Source organism: Rhinatrema bivittatum, chromosome 2, assembly GCF_901001135.1.
Source record: "Rhinatrema bivittatum chromosome 2, aRhiBiv1.1, whole genome shotgun sequence".
Classification (NCBI taxonomy): domain Eukaryota; kingdom Metazoa; phylum Chordata; class Amphibia; order Gymnophiona; family Rhinatrematidae; genus Rhinatrema; species Rhinatrema bivittatum.
In genome coordinates, this window is record NC_042616.1 from 492375848 (window position 1) to 492402024 (window position 26177).

At 44.4% G+C, this 26177-nt stretch overlaps 1 protein-coding gene across 2 annotated transcripts in view; it reads right to left on the minus strand.

The window, feature by feature from the left end:
- F13A1 (coagulation factor XIII A chain) overlaps positions 1–26177 on the minus strand; it is a 274594-nt gene that overhangs the window by 232724 nt on the left and 15693 nt on the right. For both annotated transcript variants that reach the window (XM_029590598.1, XM_029590599.1), the window contains exon 3: positions 7282–7470. In XM_029590598.1, the coding sequence (XP_029446458.1) occupies positions 7282–7470 (189 nt within the window). The remainder of the gene's footprint in view (positions 1–7281; positions 7471–26177) is intronic.

Consider the following 26177-nt stretch of genomic DNA (forward strand, 5'->3'; position numbering starts at 1 on the left):
TTTCATCCCACAGATACAGAATGGAAGGAATCAGGCCCTTTGTTAGAGAAAAAAATACAAAACCTAGAAATACAATTAAAAAAGGAAGCAATACAGACGCTGAACCATAAAATAGATATTTTTGCAGAAGCTAGGCTGCAGTACTGCTTTCAGCTCTGAATGTATTGGTTCTTTTAGTTTATCTGTGCCCCTGTTTAATAGCTTGCTCCAAGAACACACTGCCTTTCCTGCAGAGAAAAAAATGCAGTAAAATGTTTAAATTATAAGAGAAAACTGTTCCCTCTGGAAACCTCCTTACTGTAGAGTTGGTTTTCCAGACACCTGCAGCCAAATAGGTTTAAAGTGAACTCTAAGTCAGAGACTAATAGAAGCCCAACTCTATCTGATGCCAAAAGGATTTCTAGGGAAGAAGAGCGGCATAAAAGGATTTTCAGACAAGAGGAGCTGAGCTACAAAGAAAGAACGGAGCACAGTAATCGAGTGGGAATGCAAAGGAAATCCTCAGCTTTATTTTTTTTACATGCAAGTGCTTTGGATGTAAAGAGCTGTTCTCCAAGTAGATGAGTGGAGAGTATTAAGGTCAAAGATGCATATAAACAAAGGTTCTTAGAAGATATTAAACAAACAAAAAAAAAAACCCAACAAGTAAGGCAATTTTGATTTAATTCTCTATAGAAACACTGGAGAAGATTTCTGAGTAGAAAAAAAAAAGTCAGTCAAAAATACATTAAGTAAATCCAATAAAAAGATTTCGCCTTTAACTTATTAATGGACCTTTATTTCCAGTGGGTCAGTATTCAAAGGTTTGTCCATGTAAATTTTTGAGCTACCCAGAGAACCCCTTAGTTTAAAATTTCCCACACTGTTGAGTGGATACATTGCAGCCAGGTATGTCTTTACCAGATATTGTAACCAGATAAAAGGAAGCACAGCAGTGGGGGGGGAGGGGTTTGATGGGATAGGGGAGGGGGCGATATTAGCACCAGATGGATAAACTTAACCAGTTAAGCTTGGTCAGAGAAAACTCTATCTCACAGCTAAGCAAATAATTCAGTCCTCAGCTGTCTTCCTTCCCTATCCAAGGGGAGTTGAAGTGTCTCAGTTCCTTGTAAAGCCCTGTTGGCTATTTTTGTTCTATGGAAACCGATGTGATGTCTTCCAAACGAATGTCGGTATATAAAAATTGTTAAATAAATAAATAAATAAATAAGTGCTTTCACCTTGGTCACTAAGGGCTACTGAGATAACTTCATCTTTAAGATCTGGATAGACCCACAGGGGGATCAGAAAGTCAAGTTTGCTAATAGTAGGAAGAATGTCCATGCTGTGCAAATAAGCCTTAACCAACTGGATCTTTGAAGATATTTGGTCTGTGGATAGTTCCTGTGCTGTGTTTTGACTTGTGGCAAAGTGTGAAAGAACTTGCAGCAGTGATGGCAAACTCCATTTCTCCAGTGCCACAATCAGGCCAGGTTTTCAGGATATCCGCAATGAATATGAATGAGCTAGACCTGCATACAATGGAGGCAGTGTATGAAAATCTTTCTCATGCATATTCATTGCGGATATCCTGAAAACCAGGCCTGTTTGTGGCACTCGAGGACTGGAGTTCGCCATCCCTGTCTTAGGAAATATCAAAAACAGATCCTCATGAGGAATAGCTTCTTGCAGGGCTGGTTTTGCAATCCTTGCTGCAAACCAGCAGAAAACTTGAAAGACCTCAGTGATCTTTGTTAATGATCTTAAATCTGTTCTCTAGCATATTCCCCATACCCATGGGATGCCAAGAATCATTCCAGTACCTAGTATTTCTACTTTTTATCTTTTAACTAGTCAGAAATAAGTTTAACTGCCATGAAATCCATAGAGACTTCCCGGAAAGCTAATCTGTGGGGAATGATTCAGAAGAGACCTCTCATCAATGCCCTATATCCCATTAGATGAAAATATAGAGAAAGTGGGGATGTGCAGTGAAAAAAAATTGTTTCTCTTATTTTTTTTTTTTCGTTTGCAAAGAGGACGTTGTTTCCCTTACTAAATTTCCTCTGGTTAACACACTAGAGGGTCTTTATCATCTTTGGAGCTCATCCGTTTCTTCCCACCCAGGGTGTTGGGATTGGACCAACTCAGGCCACAAAACCCTTGGCCGAGCACGAGCAGTTGTGGTTGGATGCAGTTTGGTTTTTGGGAAGGATGGGAGTAATTTTTGTGGGTCCCCCAACTGCAGGCTCCGCAAGCCTGTACCTCAAGGGAAAGTACTTCACCCTGCTATCTAGCAGCCTTCACAGAGCTAGGTCCAGTCTGAGAAGGGAAGAGAGGAATCTTGTCTTGTCTTTTAAGAGAGTTGGTTGTTTTCTTGACCTGCTCCCAGCTCAGGAGGGCAAACATTCCTGCCTGAGGTGATAATGACTGAGAACTACACTTGCCCTATGTCCAGTTAACAGTGAGGTGAACACAAAAGGAATAGATGCCGTTATCTTTTCCAAATACTTTATTGATGCAGAGACGTTCCAGATAAATTGCCCGACTCTGGCCAGTGAGGACAGTAGATATCTAAAGGTGAGGACTGGTTTTTGAGAAGATTTTCTTTACCTGATGGAAGGAGGAAATCTTTAGTTCCACTCCCATCTCTCTGCCTGTTCTGGAGAAGAGTTTTCTACCTTCCCTGTCCCCCAGGAAGGATTTGGGACATTGACTCAGAGGTTGAAGATGGAGAAGCAGTTTGTGGCACTTGGGAGTTTTCATTTTGCTTTGTATCCTGACGATTTTAGCTATTTTGGCTTGGAATCCATTTTTAAAGTTTATCCATCTGGTGCTAATATCGCCCCCTCCCCTATCCCATCAAACCCCTCCCCCCCACTGCTGTGCTTACTTTTATCTGGTTACAATATCTGGTAAAGATATACCTGGCTGCAATGTATCCACTCAACAGTGTGGGAAATTTTAAACTAAGGGGTTCTCTGGGTAGCTCAAAAATTTACACGGACAAACCTTTGAATACTGACCCACTGGAAATAAAGGTCCATTAATAAGTTAAAGGCGAAATCTTTTTATTGGATTTACTTAATGTATTTTTGACTGACTTTTTTTTTCTACTCAGAAATTTTCTCCAGTGTTTCTATAGAGAATTAAATCAAAATTGCCTTACTTGGTTTTTTTTTGTTTAATATCTTCTAAGAACCTTTGTTTATATGCATCTTTGACCTTAATACTCTCCACTCATCTACTTGGAGAACAGCTCTTTACAGCCAAATACATCCAAAGCACTTGCATGTAAAAAAATAAAGCTAAGGATTTCCTTTGCATTCCCACTTGATTACTGTGCTCCTTTCTTTCTTTGTAGCTCAGCTCTTCTTGTAAATTTATAATTGAACACCACTCCAAGTCTCTGCCTGTTTTTTTTATAACCAAGCTCAAGCCTGCTGAGACCTGCACAAGTGAGTACTATCAAAGGAATGACTGGGAAAAGCCAGAAACTGTTCAGGGTACGTGAGGCTACTGGGCCCTGGAGGCTTGTCCTTCTCCCCGTCGGTGGAACCCTGGCAACCCAGTGGCTATCAGTGCATGAATGGAGAGAAAATTGAGAGGTCCGGGACAGTGAATTTGTCGCTGGGAATTTTGTGTGGCCCCTGCCTTCCAGTATAGCCAATGAGGGGGGCTACACATTTTGGGGGTTCTCCCCCCCAGAATATAGTTTTGTTTAATGTTTATTTCATTTATGTAGTTTTCAGAAATGAAATAAACATTTTTTAAAAACCCAGTTACAAAACAAAACAAAACAGGGGCCTCCCCAATTCCCCCTGCACTCCATCTCTCCCACACTCTAAAAATTGCCAGGGTAAGGAACCTCCCTGGCTTCAATTTACCTCATCCATGAGCAGTCTCATTGACACAGCTGGCCCAAGGCCTAAACTTAGACCTAGTTCCGGGACCTGGTTGAAGGCCTAGTCTCATCACCAAGTCCTAGACCTAAGTCTAAGCCTAGAACTGGAGTCTATCCTGAGGCCTAAGCCTAGGCTCGATGCTGGTAACTAGACCAGAGGCCAGGTCCCATTGCTAAGGCCTACACCCAGGACTAGGCTCTGGCCGGATGCCAGGGTCCATCCCAGAGGCTGAGTGCAGTTACTGAGATCAAGGCCTCAGCCTAGACCCAGGCCTGATGCTAGGGACTCGCCTGAAGTCCATGTCTCATCAGCCCAGGCCCAAGCCTAGACCTAAGTCAGGGCTTGTCCCACAGACCTCAGCTCACGCCTGATACTGGAGACTGGTCAGCAAGTAGGTCCCAATGCTGAAGCCGATGTCCATCCCAGAGGCCACGTTCCAAGTCCAAAATCAAGGCCTAGGCCCAGACCCAGACCCAGGACTAGAAACCAATTACAGGGCCTCCAGCTGTCATTTTCTATTCAATGTCCTCTTGAAATAATGCCCTCCAATTGGAGGATGCGCTGGAGTGATAACACTCCGCTGCCCTCTGCTCTAGCACAAGATGCTGGAGTGATGTCACTCTAGCGTGTTCTCCAAGTGGAGGGCATCATTTCAATAGGACATCGGATGGAAGAGGGCATCTGGAGGCCTGGTCTCTGGCCTTTGGGCCTGAGCTTGAGCCTGAGCCTGGGACAAGGCCCCAATGATGAGACTCAGCTTCTGGGCTGGGCAACGGAGTTGGGCCTAGGCTTTGGTATAGGAAACAGGACCTGGATATTGGGCCAGGCCTGGTGTCAGGGCTGGGCCTAAGCCAAGGCTTTGGCATTGGGACTCGGCCTTCTGGCCAGGCTCCTGTGTTGGGCCTGGGCTAAGGCCTCTGGTATAGACACTACTGTCAGACTGGGCCTAGGCCTAGGCCAAGGTCTCAGTAATAGAGTCCAGCTTCCGGACCACACCCTGGCATTGGTCTGGGCCTGGGTCAAGGCCATGGTGATAGAAACCTGTCTCTGGGTTGGGCCCTTGCTTTAGGCCTGGGACTGTGCCTGGGCCTAGGCTGAGGCCTTAAGTCAGGGCCCCAGCTCCAGTCCTAGACTTAGGCTAGGCCTTGGCAATAGCACCAGGCTTCAAGTCAGGCCCCAGACTGGGCCTAGTCTTCAGGTTGGCCACATCAACGGGACCCCACACAGATGGGGTAAATGGCGGCCAGGGAGATTTCTGGCCCCAGCAATTTTTGGGGGTGGCCCATGGGTTTTTCCTTTTTTTTTTTTTAAACAAAATGAAAGAAAAATCTGTGAAATCTTGTTGGTATTTCTTTCTTTTCATTTTGAAAACATTATAAAATGAAATAGGAAATGTTAAATTTCCTATTTTGTTTCAAATGAATGCACATCCTTAACAGAATGCAGGTGCTTTTTAACATATTCATAAATGATCTGGAAAAGGGAACAAGTGAGATGATTAGATTTGCAGATGACACAAAATTATTACAAACTGTTACATTACAAAATGATTGTGAGAAATTGCAGGGGACCTTACAAGCCTGTAAGACTGGGCATCCAATTGACAGATGAACTTTAAAATGGACAAGTGCAAAATGATGCAGATAGGGAAAAATAATACAAACTGTATTTAAATGGTTTTAGATAACATATCACATCCCAGGAAGAAGATGTAGGCATCTTCATGGAAAATACATTGAGGTCCTCAGCTCAGTGTGTTGCAGTGGTCAAAAAAGCAAACATAATGTTGGGAATTATCAGGAACAGAATGGAAAGTAAAATGGAGAACATCATAATACCTCTGTATTGCTCCATGGTGCAACTGCACTTATAGTACTGTATACATTCTGGTCAACACATCTCAAAAAAGATATAGTGGAACTAGAAAAGGTACAGAGAAGGATGACCACAAAGATAAAGGGACTGGAGAACAGTTCCCCTATGAGAAAAGACTAATGAGATTAGAGCTCTTAAGCTTGAAGAAGAGAGAGATCTATGATAGAGGTTTATAAAATCATGAGTGGATCGCAGTGGGTCAATGCAAATTGGTTGTTTACTCTTTCAAAAAATAAAAAGATTAGGGGACACTCAATGAAGTTAGAAAGTTGCACATTTAAAACAAATTGCAGAAAATATTTTTTTCACTCAATGCACAATCTCTGGAATTCATTGTCGGAGGATATGGTAAAGCCGGTTAACATAACTGGGTTTAAAAAAGATAAAAAAAGATTTGGACAAATTCCTGGAGGAAAAGTCTATAAACTGTTATTGGCCAGGTAGACTCGGAGACAATCACTGCTTATCCCTGGGTGGAAGCAGCATGGGATCTATCTATTATTTGGGATCCTGCCCAGATACTTGTGACCTGTATTGGCCACTGTTGGAAACAGAATACTGGGTTTGATGGACCCTCGATCTGACCCAGTATAGCAGTTCTTACTTTCTTATGGCATCAAAATCTCATGTGTGTATGTCGCAGGACTTCATTAGGCGAAAAAGACAGTTTTTGAACTTTGATCATGAGTCAGCCTACTAATTCTTCATCTTCCCACTGGGAAACATTTATCCTAAAATGCAGACTTTGGATCAGATATACTAAGCAATTTTCCCATAGAACACAGGGCCTGATTTGCTAAGGCTCTTCTCCTTTTCTGTGTCTATGGGAAAAGCTCTTGAATAATAAGGTCCTTTAAAGTGAGAAATCCCTTTAGCGCATCTGGCCCTTTCTGTCTCTCAAGGTAAGAAGTAAAAGCAAAACATCTATCATGACAACTCAAAGTACCAGTTTTTCATCTTGTTTTCAAAATTAGAAAATAAAAGGAAACAGAATAGACAAGAAAATCCCCAAAACATTTTATCAAGGCCACTTTTCCTCTACCAGGTTTCACATTCAGGATCAGATTCTCTCTGAGTCTTTAGGTACAAAACACAACTCAAGCTTTATGAAATCTCTATATGATCTTCCATAGACTGCAGACCCTGCAAAGATGGGTTTGTGGCTACGAGTGGAGAGAAGAGGAAAAAAAAGAAACTTATACAAGGCAAAAATATGAGGATTAGTAGCCCCCATCACATCATCGACATCATTGATAGGGGTTAAGATCATGATCAAGAATCTTGACCTTTTCTCCTACTTCCATTTTAAATAAGTATTCAGTTTATAACCATAAACTTTAAAGGGATGCAGACCATATTATGGGTTTAACCTTTAACCTTAGATGCTCTTTTGAAGCCTTGAACCAGGAAGATATCAGAAAAATCCCAGAGAAGAAGAGAAAGGCGGTGATTAAGGTAAACGGCCATAGTAGAAAAGCCAAGCTGCGGAGGCTTGGAAGAGGGGGACTGCTAGGTCACATACCTATGACGTATTCCACCCAGAACTGGTCCTTTTCTGGATCGTAAGGGCGGTTGAAGTCAATCTGTATTTGGTAAAGCTGTCCACGGCGCAGAATGAGCTGTGCATTGTAGTATTTCTCTGTGTAGTGCTCTTGCTTGTTCACCTCATGTGGTAACTTGAACAAATGAACCGCCTGAATTTCCAGGTAATCTGCAACGCAAAGAAGAGTAAAAACATGAAACTCTTGCACAAAGGACACATTATCTTCTCATTGTATTAAAAGTCTTCTCCATAGAAATCCATAGTGTAATTTACAGCTCCTAAGTCTTATATCCCCCCCACACACACAAAAAAAAAAAATACACACACTACTCTTCTGAATTAACATAAGGAAACTAAGGCAGATCTGAACTCTTTGTAGTAAGGAGTAGGACCCAGAGTTCAAGTGATCTCTAAAGAAAGTGTCGGAACTGGGATCTTCAAAAAAAAGTTGACACTGAAAGGAATATTCAGTTGTGAACACACATGAGATTGTTCATATCTCATGGAGCGGAGCTGAACAATCCATAGGAGACCACTGAGTTGTGTAAGAAATCCAAATCTATGAAAATACTGTAAATAAAAATAAAATAATTAGAATGTATTCCAGACCAGTGTATAAAAAAACCCACTGGACAAGTAACTGGAGATGAAAGCTTGCACATGTTTTCCCCAAATCCACTGCTATCAAAGATCTTAAATAGCAATGCAGATACAGCAGGGGACGGTCTAAAACTGAAATTATGTATTAAATAGAGACGTGCATGGGGGAGGGGGAAAACCTTCTCTTCTCATTTTGTTTCCTATGTGGCACACCATACTGGGTTTTGCCACCAGATGTCACTATCTCTGCATTAGAAAGCACATTGTGGAGCAGAATTAATCTCTGTGCGCCAGCCGGCTGCCAGTGTGCGCTTCCCTGGGACAGCGTCAAATGGCGCTATCCCTGCCCGCCCCTTTGGAGAGGCCCGGCACTTTGGCGCATACCGGGGTTTATGTCCGTGGCCGGGTTCATTGTAAAAAGTGCACGGTGCGCTCAAGGCCTGCCCACGGGCGTAGACCCCGAAATTTACGCTCGTAGCCAATTAAAAAATTTGCTTGTAAGCATTTTGTACTATTTGTTTGTATGCAGTGCCTTTTATATTAAAAAAAAAAACTTCACACAAGTGGGCATCACAATAATAAATTATCATACATAGTCCACTACATGCAAACGTTTATTTAAATCCCACATTAATGAGCTGCTAGGATGCAAAATTATGCAACGCAGCTCATTAATGTGGGAATTTCCAATAATGGGCATGCAAAAAAGGCTTGACAGGCCCAATTTTGCAAAAAAAAAAAGATAACTGCTCTTCACTGAGATGTAGTTACATTTGCAGCTGGCCTGGGGGGGGGGGGGGGGGAGTGGTGGCTTATGTGCAGGGATTAAAGGGGTCACGCAACCCATCTGAAGTCTCTCCCCATGTGTTTCCCAAAATTCCCTGTTATCCATTTGGGTCCCCTTTTCCCAAAGAAATAGTGCTTGTTCTAATTTGGACCCCCTACCCACATTCCCTATTATCCCAAAGTTTGCCTCTTAGATGGAGGAGCAGGTGCGATTCCCATTCACTCCTGCCCTGCTTGTGCCACCTTGAAAAATGGTGCTGGTTGACACAATTTGCTTAATCAATTGCATTTTCTAAGATGACTCTGGCAGAGCAGTAGAGATTGCTTATGCCCCAGAAGGCCATCCCATCTATGCGGTAAGCTTTTTTTTTTTTTTTGGGGGGGGGGGGGCGGCAGAGCGTGGGAGAGCCCAAATTGGAGCTTGTACTTATTTTTAGGGGCAAGTGGATGGGGCATGAAGGGCAGTGTTTAATACAGGAACATTTATTTTGTTACATTTATGGTCCATGACTGAGTCGGGGATGGGGATGGGGGTCAAAGGTGAAGGGTTCCACCTAACGACAAAGGATTTTTGGAAGCACATGGGGGAGGGCTTCAGACAGTTCCCATGACCCCTTTAATGCCACAGCAGCCTCAAGAATCCTGGGGGGGCCAGCATCACTCATTGCCACAGCTGGTAATGCGTGAAGTTCCTGACTGTGGCAGCGTGTGAAGGAATTCTCATGAAAATGGACGTCTAACCCGAGGGAAATACCACAGATTAGTACATAAGCCACCTAAATGTGGGCTACCCAGCCAGCCTCCTTTTAGACACATTAAAAAGAGGCATTCCTGCGGGCATGTTTAAGTCAGGGGAGAAAACCAGTGTGAAACGTGACTACATTTCATTTCCTTCCCCTTCACCTCCTGCACAACTGTTAGGTGGAAAGGTACGTGGGACTCTTTTAACACACCTACTTTGCATTTGCTGATTTGCAGAGAGAAACAAAGGCAGGTCGTTTCTCTCTAAAAGCCTGCGAAAAGATGACGCATCCAAACCCCTTGCACACTTTGCAGCTACACAAGCTCTTTGAAAATACTCTTCTGACTCAATAAAGGACCTCAGGTATTAAAAACGGGTTCAAGTGAATATGCCGTACACAGAACCCCAAACAGGGCCAAAATGTGCGTTGTTTAGCCTGGAATAAGTCAGACAGGACCAGGTCTGGGTATTAAAATAAAGTGCACTGATTGGTAGAGTTTAATCAAGTCAATGTATCCAAACTGATGAGTGAGTATACATCCGGATGGTGTTACATGATAGCTCTGGGAAGGTAGGTGTTCTTGTCACAGACATCTGGTTGGAGCCCATGGTGATTTTAAATGCACATAATTCCCCCAGCGGCTGTACAGGAATCCTATTGGTGGTGTGGAAATCCTCCCTTTAGACATCTTCATGCTGGACACCCAGCCTGACCTGGTCCCTTGGGTGGAAATCTGGATGGGATCTCCTGATCTTGTTCTTCCTTCCCTTTAGTCAGTTGTTCTTTCATCTTTTATTCTGTGATGTTTTGGGGACTTCTCTTAAGAAGAGGTTAGTGGGATCACCCCTACACTGAAATCCCAGTGTGGGTGGGGGTGGGGAAATCCCCAAAGTCCAAAAAATACTTTAAAGCTTAACTGGATAAATCTTCCTAGACTGGCCTTCATGCTGCCACATTCAGATTGTGAATGGTCTCACTGGTCTTCAGCCCCTGTCCCCTGAGTACGGCCAGCGAGGATGACGTTCCCCAAAGAAACAGGGTGACATGCAGTCCCTTCTAAAGCAGCACTCCTCCAGCCTTCACTGTCTCTCCCAGCAGGATCCATCACTGGTGCTTGCCTACCTAGGGTTTAGATTGGGCTCACAGGTCTTTGGTCCCCCTGGTGAGAACTCTTTTGCCCCTAAAGGGTATCAGGCTTAAACAATCTACCTCTCTGTAACTTACAGTGAGACGGCAGGGAGAGCACACTGAGGTATCTCTTCTAAACGAAAACGTCATAGGGCAAGGCTGGGAGGACCTATCCGAGTATTTACTCAGGTATTTACCTTTGAAAATTGTTCTGCCATAAACAGAATAGAAAACCTCTCTTGGGGAAGGCCTGCTAAATCTGTGCCTCTCTTTGCCAAGTCCCCATCCTCTTCAGATAATCCAGCTGAGGTTTTCAGTTTTTTTTTTTTGTTTTTTTTAACTGGCATTACTGTGCTGTTGGCAGTTCTGGCCTTAGAATTGTGCAGAGCTAGCAAACACATAGTTTTGCCAACACCTCCATTTAAATATCTTCAGACAAATCCTATGAATACTTATTTTATTTCCCTAGCTTTAATATTGAATTCTTTATTATCATGACTCCACAGCATTCTCTTTGTTAATATTTAGCTTGCACTTATGTGATTTGTATTATTTGTACAAATTTATTACATTTTGAAATCAATTTCTGCAGATAGGTGGATAATTTTTGTCTACACAGCCTTTCCTTTCAATTTATTGTTTCACTACTTTATCTTCTATTTGTAACCTCCCCTGTACTGGATATATAAAATTTGAGCCAATCTGGCACCTAAATGAGCCGAGTACCAGTCTCTCATTAGGATTCAAGAAGATTTAGGTCAAGCAGATGATATAGTGGACTTGGCCCAGAGCTGACTAGGGATCTCACTTAATGAGAATTCCTTCCTTCACCGCCTCTGACTCCTATCTTCTCATTGCCCAAAAAATTCACAGTGGACAATGAAACAGGGATTCCAAAGACATATTCCAACAACAAAACTTTTATTCTCTGGTGATACGAGCAGTCAGAATTGTAAGGATGCTATTTGGACACAGACCAGCTGGTGGCACATACTGAACAAGAATGTGCGTTGTTGCCTTGAAACAGATTTTGATCAGGAGTCTAGCATGTGGAATTTGCTACAAGCTGATTGGAGCCAAGCTTAGATAAATGTAGCAAACTGTGAAAGGTAGGAATGATAAAGGGGGATGGGGTATTGCATTGGTAAACATAGGGGTGGCTCAGGGGAAAAAGGGAGGGGGCATATACAATTTTGTGCAAAGCAGCTGGAAGTTGAGCTGTGCCCCCATGCTGTAAATCTCTACAGTGCTGTACACTGGCATCGAAATAGCAGATTAAATTTAATGTGGATAAGTGCAAGGTGATGCATATAGGGAAAAATAACCCATGCTATAATTACACAATTTTAGGTTCCATATTAGGTGCTACCACCCAAGATAGAGATCTAGGAGTCATAGTGGATAACACATTGAAATCGTCGGTACAGTGTGCTGCGGCAGTCAAAAAAGCAAACAGAATGTTGGGAATTATTAGAAAGGGAATGGTGAATAAAACGGAAAATGTCATAATGCCTCTGTATCACTCCATGGTGAGACCGCACCTTGAATACTGTGTACAATTCTGGTCGCCGCATCTCAAAAAAGATATAACTGCGATGGAGAAGGTACAGAGAAGGGCGACCAAAATGATAAGGGGAATGGAACAGCTCCCCTATGAGGAAAGACTAAAGAGGTTAGGACTTTTCAGCTTGGAGAAGAGACGGCTGAGGGGGGATATGATAGAGGTGTTTAAACTCATGAGAGGTCTAGAACGGGTAGATGTGAATCGGTTATTTACTCTTTCAGATAATAGAAAGACTAGGGGGCACTCCAAGAAGTCAGCATGTGGCACATTTAAAACTAATCGGAGAAAGTTCTTTTTCACTCAACACACAATTAAACTCTGGAATTTGTTGCCAGAGGATGTGGTTAGTGCAGTTAGTATAGCTGTGATTAAAAAAGGATTGGATAAGTTCTTGGAGGAGAAATCCTTTACCTGCTATTAATTAAGTTGACTTAGAAAATAGCCACTGCTATTACTAGCAACAGTAACATGGCATAGACTTAGTTTTCGGGTACTTGTCAGGTTCTTATGGCCTGGATTGGTCACTGTTGGCAACAGGATGCTGGGCTTGATGGACCCTTGGTCTGACCCAGTATGGCATATCTTATGTTCTTATGTCCCTGTGGGAATTCTCACAGAATGAAGAACTACTTCTTTCCAACTGCCAGTGCTCAGAGTTTATTTTTATTGGTGGAAAACTGGGAATAATGCCCTTCACAAAATTAGGTTACTTACCAGTAACAGGTATTCTCCGATGGACAGCAGGATGTCAGTCATCACATATGGGTGACATTATCCGATGGATCCCAGCATAGAACTTTGCTTTCAAAGATTCTAGAGTTTTCAGCATGCTCTACTGAGAATCTGTGGCTGTAGTCACCTCCCTGCCTCCCAGGCAGAACCCCTCAATTTTTTTTTTCTGCGGAGCAGAGTAGTGGTGGTATAAGTTATTCACCGAGTCTCTAAAACATGATTCTTTGCTTTCTCCCTTTTTTCTAGCAGGACCCTGTGAGTGTGTTTTTTTTCCCTTATATACCTTAAGGTAGTTTGTGTTTATTTTATTTTTCCACCTTTTTCAAGGTTTCTCTCTGCCAGCTGCATGGTAGTCCTTGTGCACAGTGCAGCCTGGCAGAGATGTCTCTTTTCCTTAATACATCCATACGTCTCAAGTCTTACCTCTCCTATCCCCCCCACTATACTAGACTCCGATGCTTCTGCTAAATGCGAGGAACTGGCCAACTACTTCTATAACAAAATCGCAACTCTCCTAATGAGATTCCCCCCCCTCTTCGAACAGTCTCTCGCACACCCTGCCTGTCCTTCCCACACCTACCCAACCCACAATGGCCGCACTTGACTTCACCTCCACCAAAGAAGTCAAAACCATCCTCAAAAAACTCAAACCTTCTTCCCATCCTGAGGACCCTATTCCCTCCAAAGCACTACTCGCCATCCCTAACGCGATAGTCAGAGCTATAGCAGATATTATCAACTGCTCAATTGCTCATGGATCCATCCCAGATGCACTCAAGCATGCGGTAGTCAGACCCCTCCTCAAGAAACCCTCCCTTGACCCTAATGATCCCTCTAACTTCCGCCCAATCTCCAACCTCCCTTTCATTGCCAAGCTAATGGAAAGAGTTGTTAACTCACAACTCATGGACTATCTTGAAAACCATCTGATCCTCCACACATCCCAATTTGGTTTCCGGAAACACTTCAACACCGAATCCCTACTTCTCTCCCTTTCTGATCATCTCCTCCGAGGCATGGGTCAAGGCCATAGCTACCTCCTTGCCCTCCTCGATATTTCATCAGCCTTCGACACTATTAGCCACCATCATCTACTGACACGCCTGGAAAACATCAGCATTTCAGGCCTGGCCCTTGCCTGGTTTAATTCCTTCCTCTCAAACAGAAAGTTTTCCGTTAAAATTGGGAACTCCACATCCACCCCACAGCCCCTTCAGCAGGGAGTCCCCCAAGGCTCATCACTTTCCTCCACCCTCTTCAACATTTACATCACCCCCCTCTGCCAACTCCTCTCTGATCTCAAACTTAAGTTCTACCTTTACGCTGATGATGTGCAGATCATCATCCCCATAAACAATTCTATCTCTGACGCCCTAGAGCATTGGGAGAACTGCCTCACAGCCATCAACACCCTGCTCACCAACCTCCATCTTGCCCTTAATACGAACAAAACTGAACTCCTACTCATCTTCCCCCATTCTTTCTCCTCCCTTCCTCTGTCTAACATCCCCAAGCTCAACCTTCTCTCAGTGCAACCGTTTGTGAGGCACCTTGGAGTTCTCCTCGACCATCAATTAAGTATGAAGAATTACGTCACTTCCATACTCAAAGCCTGCTTTTTCAAACTTAATGTGCTTAAAAAACTCAGACCTCTCCTACACACCCAAGACTTCCGTACAGTGATCCAGGCTACCATCTCATCCAAATTTGACTACTATAACGCTCTCCTCCTAGGGCTCCCACACTCTACCATAAAACCTCTACAAATGTTACAAAATGCCACAGCGAGACTCATTGCAAATTCCCGTAAACATGAACACATCACTCCCATCCTTAGAGACCTACACTGGATCCCCATAGCCTCCCGCATTCTCTACAAAACCTTCACCATAGTACATAAAGCAATTCACACCCACAACTCCAATTGGTTAGATTTCCCTCTTACAGCTCCTCAGTCCATTCAACCTACTAGAACGGCCAATAAAGGCACCCTTGTTGTGCCCTCTCTGAAAATAGCCCATCTCTCCTCTACACGTGACCGTGCACTCTCGATCGCAGGTCCCACTCTCTGGAACACCCTACCGCCTGACCTGCGCCTTGAACTGTGTGTGACCAAATTAAAAAAGAAATTAAAAACGTGGTTGTTCAAGCAAGCCTACCCAGAATAAAAGGTCCTCATACCTTCTTTCAAAGTACGACATATTGAGGACCCATGTATTGTTAATCTTTCTCTTCACAGCTGCTTCTTGTTACCCCTCTCCCAGTTCTGCTTTCCCTGTTAACATGTAATTTCCAAGCTTAATTCGTTTATTGTAAACCGGTATGATGTCCATAACTAATGCCGGTATATAAAAATGTGTAAATAAATAAATAAATAAATAAATAGATAATAAAGAATGTTGCACCTGTCTTTTTTGGTATACCTTTGCATATGCCTTGTAGGACTTGTTAATAAACATGTAGATAAAGGTGAACCGGTAGACGTAGTGTATTTGGATTTTCAGTAGGCGTTTGACAAAGTTCCTCATGAGAGGCTTCTAGGAAAAGTAAAAAGTCATGGGATAGGAGGCGATGTCCCTGCATGGATTACAAACTGGCTAAAAGACAGGAAACAGAGAGTAGGATTAAATGGACAATTTTCTCAGTGAAAGGGAGTGGGCAGTGGAGTGCCTCAAGAATCTGTATTGGGACCCATACTTTTCAATATATTTATAATCGATCTGGAAAGGAATACAATGAGTGAGGTAATCAAATTTGCAGATGATACAAAATTATTCAGAGTAGTTAAATCACAAGCGGATTGTGATAAATTGCAGGAAGACCTTGTGAGACTGGAAAATTGGGCATCCAAATGGCAGATGAAATGTAATGTGGATAAGTGCAAGGTGATGGATATAGGGAAAAATAACCCATATTATAGTTACACAATCTTAGGTTCCATATTAGGAGCTACCACCCAAGAAAGAGATCTAGGCATCATAGTGGATAACACGTTGAAATCGTCGGTTCTGTGTGCTGTGGCAAACAAAAAAGCAAACAGAATGTTGGGAATTATTAGAAAGGGAATGGTGAATAAAATGGAAAATGTCATATTGCCTCTGTATTGCTCCATGGTGAGACCACACCTTGAATACTGTGTACAATTTTGTCGCCGCATCTCAAAAAAGATACAGTTGCGATGGAGAAGGTACAGAAAAAGGGTGACCCAAAATGATAAAGAGGTTGGAACAGCTCCCTATGAGGAAAGACTAAAGAGGTTAGGGCTGATCAGCTTAGAGAAGAGACAGCTGAGGGGGGGATATGATAGAGGTGTTTAAAATCATGAGAAGAAGAAAAACATTTTTGAACCTCAGAGTCAGGGAAACCTACCTGGGGAGCAGCACGGGACTGCAAGGCAAGGCAGGACTTGGGACAAGACAAGAGCAGCCTTCTACCTAGCCAACCCCTTCTCCCCGTGTACGAAAGCTAAATCGGGGCGGAGTCCACACCGGAAGGAGAGGAGTCGGGAAGGACTCCGCAACGACTTCGCTGACGGCGAAAGATAAGATTCCTTATTGCCGCCAGTTTCACCGGCAGTGAATGAATGAATGCGCGCCTGTGCGACCCCTGCGATTCGGCGCTCAAGGCAGTCACATGCCGTGACGTCACGCCGTGAGCGCCAAATCGCAGGGGTCGCACAGGCGCGCATTCATTCACTGCATTCATCTAGGCCGGGTCCGCCTGTGCGGACCCGGCCTAGATTTAACACGCGACCACCCGCCGCCCGCCGGCCGTCTCGAACTAACGCGTGTCCCCCCGCCGCCGCTGCCTGGAACAGGCGCCCACCCGCCCGCGGCCTAGATTTAAACACGCGACCACCCGGCTCCTGCCGCCGCCGGCCGCCTGGAACCACGCGGCCCTCCGACAGGTATTTAAAAATTTTTATTTTTTCTTCTGACAGGTTTTATGTGTCCCACATCATTACATTTTCTCGATCATCTCTGTATCGCTTTTTTTTTTTAATTGTGTTTTATTGTTTTGAGTATCTTAAGCGGTGTCGATGGATTTGTTACTAGACTCACAGTCCTAACTCCTACTAGGGGGAGGCGGTAAACTAACACGTTACGGCCGCGGCAAAACAGTGCGTTACTAATGAGAGAACCTGAGTGCCCGTTACGGTATCGGAGGGGAATAGCTAATTCCTTCATTATACAGCTAATTCGTTCATTTACATGCCAGGTGCGGGAAGGGTTACGCGTCTGTTTTAAGAAGCGCTACGGACGCGCAAAACTGGAGACTGTATCGTTGGTTTGCCTTACGCGTCCGAATTGTGCGCAGCGAGCTCGTTACAGACGAGAAATCTTCAACTGAACTTTACTGGATCGACCTGATAGTGAGCTCTAGATGTGGGAGTACATTTCTCAGTTTCTCAAACAGAGCTGGGACCGATATACCATATAGAGAAGTGCAACCCAAAATGCTTGGTTTTTTTTTTGTTTTGGGTTTTTTTCTTTTTTTTTGATTGGTTTAATGCTTTTTTTTTCTGTTTAGTTCATTGGCCAAAATGAAAAAAAACAAAACATTAAATAAAAAATACCCCCAAAACAAACAAAAGAAACTGAATCGATGAAAAGAAAAAAACAGGCATCTGGTGGCCCTAGCTGGGCCTTTCTGGGCCAAAAAACTGCCTGGACCCAGTGACAAGGCAGGAGTCCTCCTCCTATATCACTTCTGAGGCCAGGGTGCTTCCACCCTGGCTTCAACTAACACGTTTTCCTTGGTCTGGCTTCTAAAATGGCTGGAGCGATGCCTAGTCACTCTTGCCCTGGCCCGGGCACTTTAAAAATGGTAACATCCACTTGGAGCTTACTGCCAGTGACATCACTTCAGCATCTTCCTCCAGTGTGTCTGGTGCCATTTTGATGTATGGCCATAGAAATATATAGACTTACATCAAAATGGTACCGGCTGCACTAGTGGAAGGCACTGAAGTAATATCACTTTGGCGCCTTTGTGCAGGCAGATGCGCCATTTCTAGACCCAGGCAGGAGAAGTTAGGCATCGCTTCTACGATTTTAGATGCTTGACCGGGGAAAATGTTGGGGGATTTTTATAGGAGGGTATTTTCAGTTCATTACATTCAGAATAAACTGAAAATGGCCTCATTCATAGCAATTTTAGCATTTGATAGAAACAAATGCACATCCCTAATACCATACCTACTTTGCAGTATACAAGAAAACAGGTAAAACTTAGGTACAAACTTAAGGGCCTGATTTACAAAAGTTTTCTCCTGTTCTGTGTCTATGGGAAAAATACTTAGTAAATGAGGACCTTAGATGGTAAGCCCTCTAGAGACAGCGAAATACCTACAGCACCTGAATGGAATCCTCTTTGAAGTGCCAAAAAGCGAAATATAAATCAAATTTATTTATTTAAAATCTTTTCTATACGGTCGTTTAGTAATGCACCATCATAACGGTAAATAAATAGCAACAATTTCCATAACCAGAGATCTCCTCGAAAACATTTCCAGACCCCTAAACATCATATTTGATGAAAATTCAATTTTTCCCCTTCAGATGGTCACCTAGCTTAAATTTTTCTCTCCATTCAAAGCCTCTTATTTGATTTTCATTGTATGTCTTGTCTGTTTGTCTTGACTAAATTGTAAGCACTAAGGAGAAGGGACAGTTTATTATGGGACAGATTTAAAAAACCCCCACGCCGAACCTATCTTGCATGGGCTCGGCATCGCGCGTATGTCCCGGGACTTGCAAAAAGGTGCGGGGCGTGGGCGGTCCAGGGGCGGGATATGGTCTGAGTCTTCAGGCACAGCGGCCATTTGCTGCTGTGCCGGGATCGCGGGCCAGCTGTCGGGCGGAATGCGTAACTTCTTCAACAAAGGTAAGGGGGGGGTTCTAGGTAGGGCTGGGGGGCGGGTTAGGTAGGGGAAGGAAGGGGAAGGTGCGGGGGGCAGAAGGAAAGTTTCCTCCAAGGCCGCTCCGATTTCGGAGCGGCCTCGGAGGGAATGAAGGCAGGCTGCGCAGCTCGGCGCACGCAAGTTGCACAATTGTGCACCCCCTTGTGCGTGCCGACCCTGGATTTTATAACATGCGCACGCATGTTATAAAATCGGGCGTAGATTTGTTTGCGCCGGGTTGAGCGAACAAATCTGCGCCTGCACGCAGGTTTTAAAATCTGCCCCATGTGTCTCTATACAGCACTGCATACATCTGGTATGTGCTAGAGAAATCGTGATAATAATAATAATATATACTCCAATATTTTTTCTTGAGAAAAACTGTCTTTTAAACTTTTTAAATCAGCTATAACTCATAATCGTGCCTTTTCTTTTGTCAGTCCTTCCCTTTGGAATGAGTTACCATTCGCTTTAAGTTCTATAAGTAATATTAAAATGTTTCGAAAATGTTTAAAAGCCCACCTTTTTAAAGAAGCTTTCTCATAAGAATGTATATGTTTGCATTGTACTGTATTGACAGAATTTAATGTTTATATTCATGTATCTTTAATATGTAAATCACTTAGTACGATTTATCAAGTCAAGCAACTTATAAGTATTTTAAATAAATAAATAAACCCTAGGGCAAAAATTGAGCAAATTTTGTGCTGCGGCCTAACTGATAAATCTGTGTCAAAACGTTCCATAATTTGCCCTATTGCCATTGAAGTTCTTATTTCTGGAATTCATCCATATCCAGCTCTGAAAGAAATAGGAAAAAAAAAAACCCCTAAAAAGTACTTACCTGCAGGACACAGATATTAGGAAGCCAATGTTGTAAGCTGTAAAGTTTTTCACTGATGGAGGTCTATGTGCTTAAAAACATGCAAAATGACTCAAATTGCATAAAAATGGTGGTGCTTGGGCTTTTGCATGTTTGTATGTGCGTAGGGTCTATTTGCAAAAAGTAAAAATGTGCAAATTATCTCCTTTGCAAGTAATAAGATTTTGTGTTATCTGCTACATGTGAAACTTTACTACAGACAGTTCTGAGTGAATGAGCTGCTGTGATGCAAGGTTATGCAAGCAGCTGATTACCTCAGAATCCAGTAAAAATTGTCACACAGAATAATCTTATTGGCCAGGCCCGGAAGCAAAGTTTCTCATAAGCGTTTGTTAGGGAGTCAGGGACTTCATTTGCATTCATAGGGAACTTTTGCAGAAAATGTCTGCTAACCTATGGGAAGTTCTGCAGGTTAGTACATCATTCCCTTAGTGAGTAACAAAATCAGTTTTTTAAATTCTGAATCTGATAGGAACTGAAAAATGTATTTGTCATTGTATTAAAAGTGAGACCATGGGGAAGGATGGGGGAAATGGCGGCTCTGTTATTTTAGGAGGAATATCATAAGATAATGGCAGAAAGTTTCACTGATCGGTTTTTAAAGGTTATTCCAAGATGTTTGCATTTTGGACACGCAGGGCTCCCTCCAGCCTTCTGGGCTCTGATATGAACGTGCCCTGGTAGGAAGGTCAACCCATGACAATGTGTTCATTTTTTTCCTGAACACATGACAATCATAAGAAGACTCAAGATCAGTAAAGTAATGAAGAGGATGGGGGAGGGAAGCTGTCTCTCCATACTTGATCTGGAGCGATGACTCAGAGCCATGTGCTGGGAAAAGAAAAAGGATGAGACTTAACACATTATCATTAGTAAGCTCACACAATATTCTATCTGTATAGAAAACTGACTCCCCACCCAGGAAGAAGAGCCAGAGAAAACCCAAATAAGGCATTTCACATTTTCTTGATGTAATTAAATTCATTTGGACTCTTTTTGTTATTTAATTTTTACAATTTGCAAAACTGCAGTTTGTTTTTTTTTCCAGGGTGGGGAATGGTCAATGATTTTAGAAAAATGCTGAGGTTTTTAACAGATAAACAAATTATGAAGATCCATTTACACCATCTTTTTCTGACGAGTTAAGCATTGTCAGCATTCCCTTTGTTTCGTATTGTAAATAAAATGCTCTCTGTTTAAAGATTGTGAGAATTTCATTTTGAGTAACTGTGAAAACTAATTTTCCTATTTGTTGTCAAAATTAATATAGCTTCGCCTAAGCCAAATTATTAATATTTGGTTTGATTTGCCCAATTTAATCATTACACTGGTTACCTATTGAATGGTTTATACAATTTAAGGTAGCCACCTTAGCTCAGAAGGCTCTGAACAACGAGGCTCCTATGTGTATCGCCTTGATGTTAAAGATTTATCGTCCAGCTCATACTTTACATTCTAGCAGTCGAAGTCGACTGGAAGTTCCTTCCTCTAAGCAGATATATTTGTGTGAGACACATGAAAGGGCCTTTCTCAGTAGCCGGACACACTTTCTGGAATGCCCTTCCAGCTAAGCGATTAATAGTTATTTATAAAATATTTAACAATTGTCTCATTCGACAAGCTTTGGACGTTGGCACTCAGCAGTAGCCAGGCTCTCCTAACTGATTAAAGCACGAAGGATGATCATGTTCTTATAGCTAGAGGTTTGTTTTTATTTATGAGTGCTATCTGTACTTCGCCACGAACTGTGGCATAAGCATGAAATAAACTTTGTGATTTAGCAATATCACAATGCTATGTGTGCTTCAATCAAACCCACCCGCATTTCAGGTACTTTTTTTTTTTACCTGTAGGGTTTGTGAAAATAATTAAACTCAAGCAAAACTACATGGGTGTGGATTATTTTCCCACTAAAAGAACCTGCACAGATTTTTGCCTGCTTTTTTTTGCCAGTACATATTTTTTTAAAGCAAACTTACAGGGTCATTTATCAAATCACATTAGTGCCTTATCGCAGGCGTTAGGGCCCTTACACCAGCGATTACACCATAATGCCCGTGATAAATAACACATTGCAAGATGCGCATGCAAGTTTTGAAATTCTTCCCGATTGGGCAGAGTAAATTAAAATGAGGGGTGCTTAGCGATGTGTGCAATAGCGTAATGCGCATTTTAACGCCGGAAATAACTACACATTTTTTCCTGGTGTTATGCCCAAAACGTGGTGAGGGGTTGTAATAATTAAGTAAATTTGAAGGGTTGGGTTGGGTTTGAGATTTTTTGTAAATAAATGTGCCCCTTCCCCTGCGCTAACCTGAAAAATGAATTTTTCCTGAATTTCGGGGAAAATCCATTTCGGGATTCAGGTCCCCCGAACCAAGACGAATTAGGCAATTTCATTGAAATTGCCTAATTCGTGATAAACAAATGCACATCCCTAGAAACTATATAATAGGAAACAAAGAATAACTAAGTTCACCATATTGCTTTTAGATTTGTTTTAACAGTCATTATTAACTGCACAAATTCAGAAACTGTTATTTAGAGTGATGCCACCCAGATTTGAAGCTTTAAAAACACTTTCACGATTCCTTACAAAATGTTTGTAAAAGTCTAAACTGGACATGGAGCAGCACTGAAGTAATACAGCTAATAACTATTGTATCATGAAGCCTTTGAGACGGTTTGAGATGTCCCGATCTGCTGCTGTGACAGAATAGCTCCATGTCATAATGACATAGTAACAGAAAATGATTGCAGACAAAAACCACCCGGCCTGCTCAGTTATTCCATCCAGAATGCTAGGGATACATCCCAGCTGCCAGCCACAGAGTGTGATCACCAAGTGTAAAGAATAAGGCCCGGATTTTAAAAGCCCTACAGGCATGGGGCCTATTTTCAAAAAGGCCCGGCCACGCGTGTAAAGCCCCGGGACGTGTGTAAGTCTCGGGGCGGGGCAGTCCAGGGGGCAGGGCGAGAGGCCCTCAGCACAGTGTCCATTTGCTGCTGTGTCGGAGGATCACGTGCCGGCAGGCTGCCTGCACGCTCAACCTGCGCCTGCCCCGAGGCAGGTGCAACAGGTACAACAAAGGTCAGGGGGGGGGGAGGGGTCTACGTTAGGGCTAGGGGGCAGGTAGGTTAGGGGAAGGGGAAGGGAGGTTAGTTTAGAGGGTTGGGAGGGAACAGGGGAAGGCTGCGGGCAAGTTGCACTAATGTGCACCCCCATGTGCCTGCCGACCCCCGATTTTATAACATGCGCACACCGGCACGTGCACGTTATAAAACCGCGCGTCCATGTATGTACGCCGGGTAGCGCGCGCACATGGACATGCACACGTAGGTCCTAAACTCTACCCCTAGGTTTTCGATAGATAGGGGGCTGGGCATGTATGGAACAGTAAAAGGTTATACAGTAAAGATGGCCTATATCTATCCATGATGAGAAAAAGGATCCCAAGTGAGAAATTCAGATCATTAGGGGTTTAAACTTGAGGACGGGGATGGCAGAAGGAAACCAATGGAATAGGAATGTGCCCCCCCCCAACAAATATAGGAAGTGGATGGAGAAATTAACAAAATTAATCAGCAAAATAATTTATTCTTAATGAAAAGAGCAGAATAGGAGATTAGGAAGAACAGCAAGCTAAGAGTGAAAAGGTGAAAAGCTGGAAAGCCATTGTTGGAGATTTTAGTTTGCTGCATGTGGTTTGGAATATCCATTCTGCAGCATATGCAAGAAGAAGAAATATTGTTGTTGCGCTGCAATGGGACTGAGCACAACTGGGAGCTCTCCAGCGCGGGCCAAGGAGAGTGTGTGCCCTTGCGGTGAAATCAGTCCAAGTCTAGGAGGCTAGCACAGGCAAGGAGAGTCCTTGAAGACTTGGAGCAGGTGTGAAGACTTGGAACAGACGTGGAAAGTCCTTGAAGACGGAGCAGACGAAGACTTGGAACAGATGAGGAAAGTCCTTGAAGACTTGAAGATAGACACAGAGGGGTAAGCAAGGCCCTCGGGTGCCCTACACAGTCCGGAGGCTGGTCGTGGACCACGCTGTTCCCAATGCACCCTATACAGCCCAATGGCTGGTCGCAGACCACATCAGGAGCGGGACAGGCTCAGGAGGTCTCATAGCATAGGAGTGAAGCAACCCCTCGGATCCTCCGGAGTCAGGACTGGATACAGGAGCAGATAAAACGTGGAACTTGGAACTTGGATTAAAAGCAAGGAATCTCCGGAGGTATGGGTTGTTCAGGACTTGAAGCATCAGGACCGGGATGAGACATCAGACATCAGGACTGGAACGGAACATCAGCACTGGTACGGAACATCAGGGTTGGAACGGAGCATACAAGAAGATCCATGGATGAAGATCAGAGATGCCAGGGCAGGAACTGGAGACGAGGAGTCCTTAGGAGGATCAAGCCCCTTGCCGAAGCAAAGACCGAATGAGCGAGGAGCCCTTTTGTAGGGCTTAAGCAACAACACCCAGGGAGGAGTCTCCAGGGGGCCACACCTGGCTGGTCCTATAAGTATAGAAGAGAGCCGTGGGCCTGCCCCATAGGAGGAGCAGGAAGAGGCAGTCTGCAGGACCCTGGACAGTGGCCCTGCAGATGCTGAAGCAGGAAGGAGCCAGAGCTGTGCCATTCAGGTCCAGACGTGGGAGGCGGAGCAAGGCGGCGACCCTGCTGCTGTGGAGCAGTCCTCCAGGCCTGTCGAGGGGCAGCGTGGGCAGTGGCCCGAGCTGCGAAGAGAACACTGGCGGCCTCCTGCTGCAATGGTGCATGGCGGGCGGCTCTTGCCGCTGAAGAGCAAGCCTCTAGGCCTGCGTGAGGATGGCAGCCTCCGGACCGCGGAGAGCAGCATCAGGGGAGCAGGCAGTGGTAAGAGGCCTCCCGTGGCACCGGCCACGGAAGGAATCACAACAATTGTGGATGTACTTCAAGAGGCTCAGCTCGGACAATGGTGATGGAACCCATGAGGGGAGAAGCAATACTGGAAGTAATACTCACAAATGGATATGTATCTCTAATGTCTGGGTAGGTGCCCACCTGAGCACCAATGATCATCAAATGGTATGTTTCATATAATAGATAAAATGCAGAGAAGATTTCATAAACATAGATTTAGATAAAAGAACATACCTTGAAAGGGAGCTAGAAACGGGGAAAGGAGGGGAACAACAGTGGACCAAATTAAAAGGAGATAATAAAAGCAACAAATCTTTATATAAGAAAATGTTATGAACGCTGCCTGCGGGTCTCCCCGCGAGCAGGATCCTCTTACCTTCTGCTGCCCGACGCGGCTGGTTGCCGCCAGAGTCGGGCCTTCTCGCACGGCCGGAGCCGTGGTTTCACTTAGCTCACGCGGCCCGGAGGCCGCCCATCATGTTACTCCCTTGTCGCGGCCGGAGCCATGGACTTCCCTACTTTCTACACAGCAGGAGGCCGTCACCGACATCTCGTGATCATCGCCGGAGGAGGCCATAAGCCCCGAGTTGGATTGGCAGCTGGAGCCACCCTCGGGGCCTCCTGCAGCAGCTGGAGCCGCTGCTGTCTTCGGGGCCTGCCTCCAGGCCCAGCTCTGCCTCGCTGACGTCAGTGCAGGACCACTGTCCACGGTCCTGCACAGCTTCCTGCTTCCTCTAGGCGCACAGCCACGCCTCTCTTCAGCTTTTAAAGGGCCCATGGCCGGATATGCCCTGGGCTCCATCTAGTGACTATTTCCTGTGCTAGCCCTATAAAAGGGCTGTTGCTGCATTTCCTCGTGGCCTTGCATGGAGTTACTTTGTCTCTGGAAGCTCCTGCTGTCCAGCGCTCCGACAGGTCCTTTGTCTTCTCCATGGAGCTCCTTGTCTCATCACGTCTGTGTCATGCCAAGTCTTCATTGCCTGAGGTCCCCGTCCAGGTATCCTGGTGTCTCTTCTCCTGGTGTATCGCTTCCTGGTGTTCCAGCCCTCCTTGGTGTTTGTTCTTGCTCTGGAGCCTTCTGTTCTGCCGGCCGTGGATCTCCAGGTGACGCTTCTCCATCTTGGGAGATGCCAGCAGTGGACTGATGTCCTGTGCTCCTGAGCCATCTTGTCCTGCCAGCCTTTGTGGTGCTTCGTATGACATCGGCTTCGTCATCGAAGTCCCACCTCAACTGGATTCTCTCCTGCGCTCGTCCCGCTCTCCTCACGGTCCGTGACCAGCCTCCTGGGGCTGTGTAGGGCGCGCAGTGGAACAGGGTGGTCCGCGACCAGCCCATTGGGTCCGCCCGTGAAGGTGGGCTGTGTAGGGCGCCCTGAGAGACAGTGCCAATGTCTTCCTTCCTAGCTTCTCGTCTCGTCTGGATGCTGTTCAAGTTCTTCGTCTTGTCTCTGATGCTGTCGCATCAGCTTTGGTGTCATGTCTTCAACAGCCTCGGTGTCATGTATTCAACAGCCTTGGTGTCATGTCTTCGCCTTCGACATGGTGTCACGTCTTCGTGTCAAGGCCTCCATCTGCCCTCATCCTCAGGCCGACCTGCTGCTCCATGCCGATCCAAGCGGCAGGTCCGAAAGG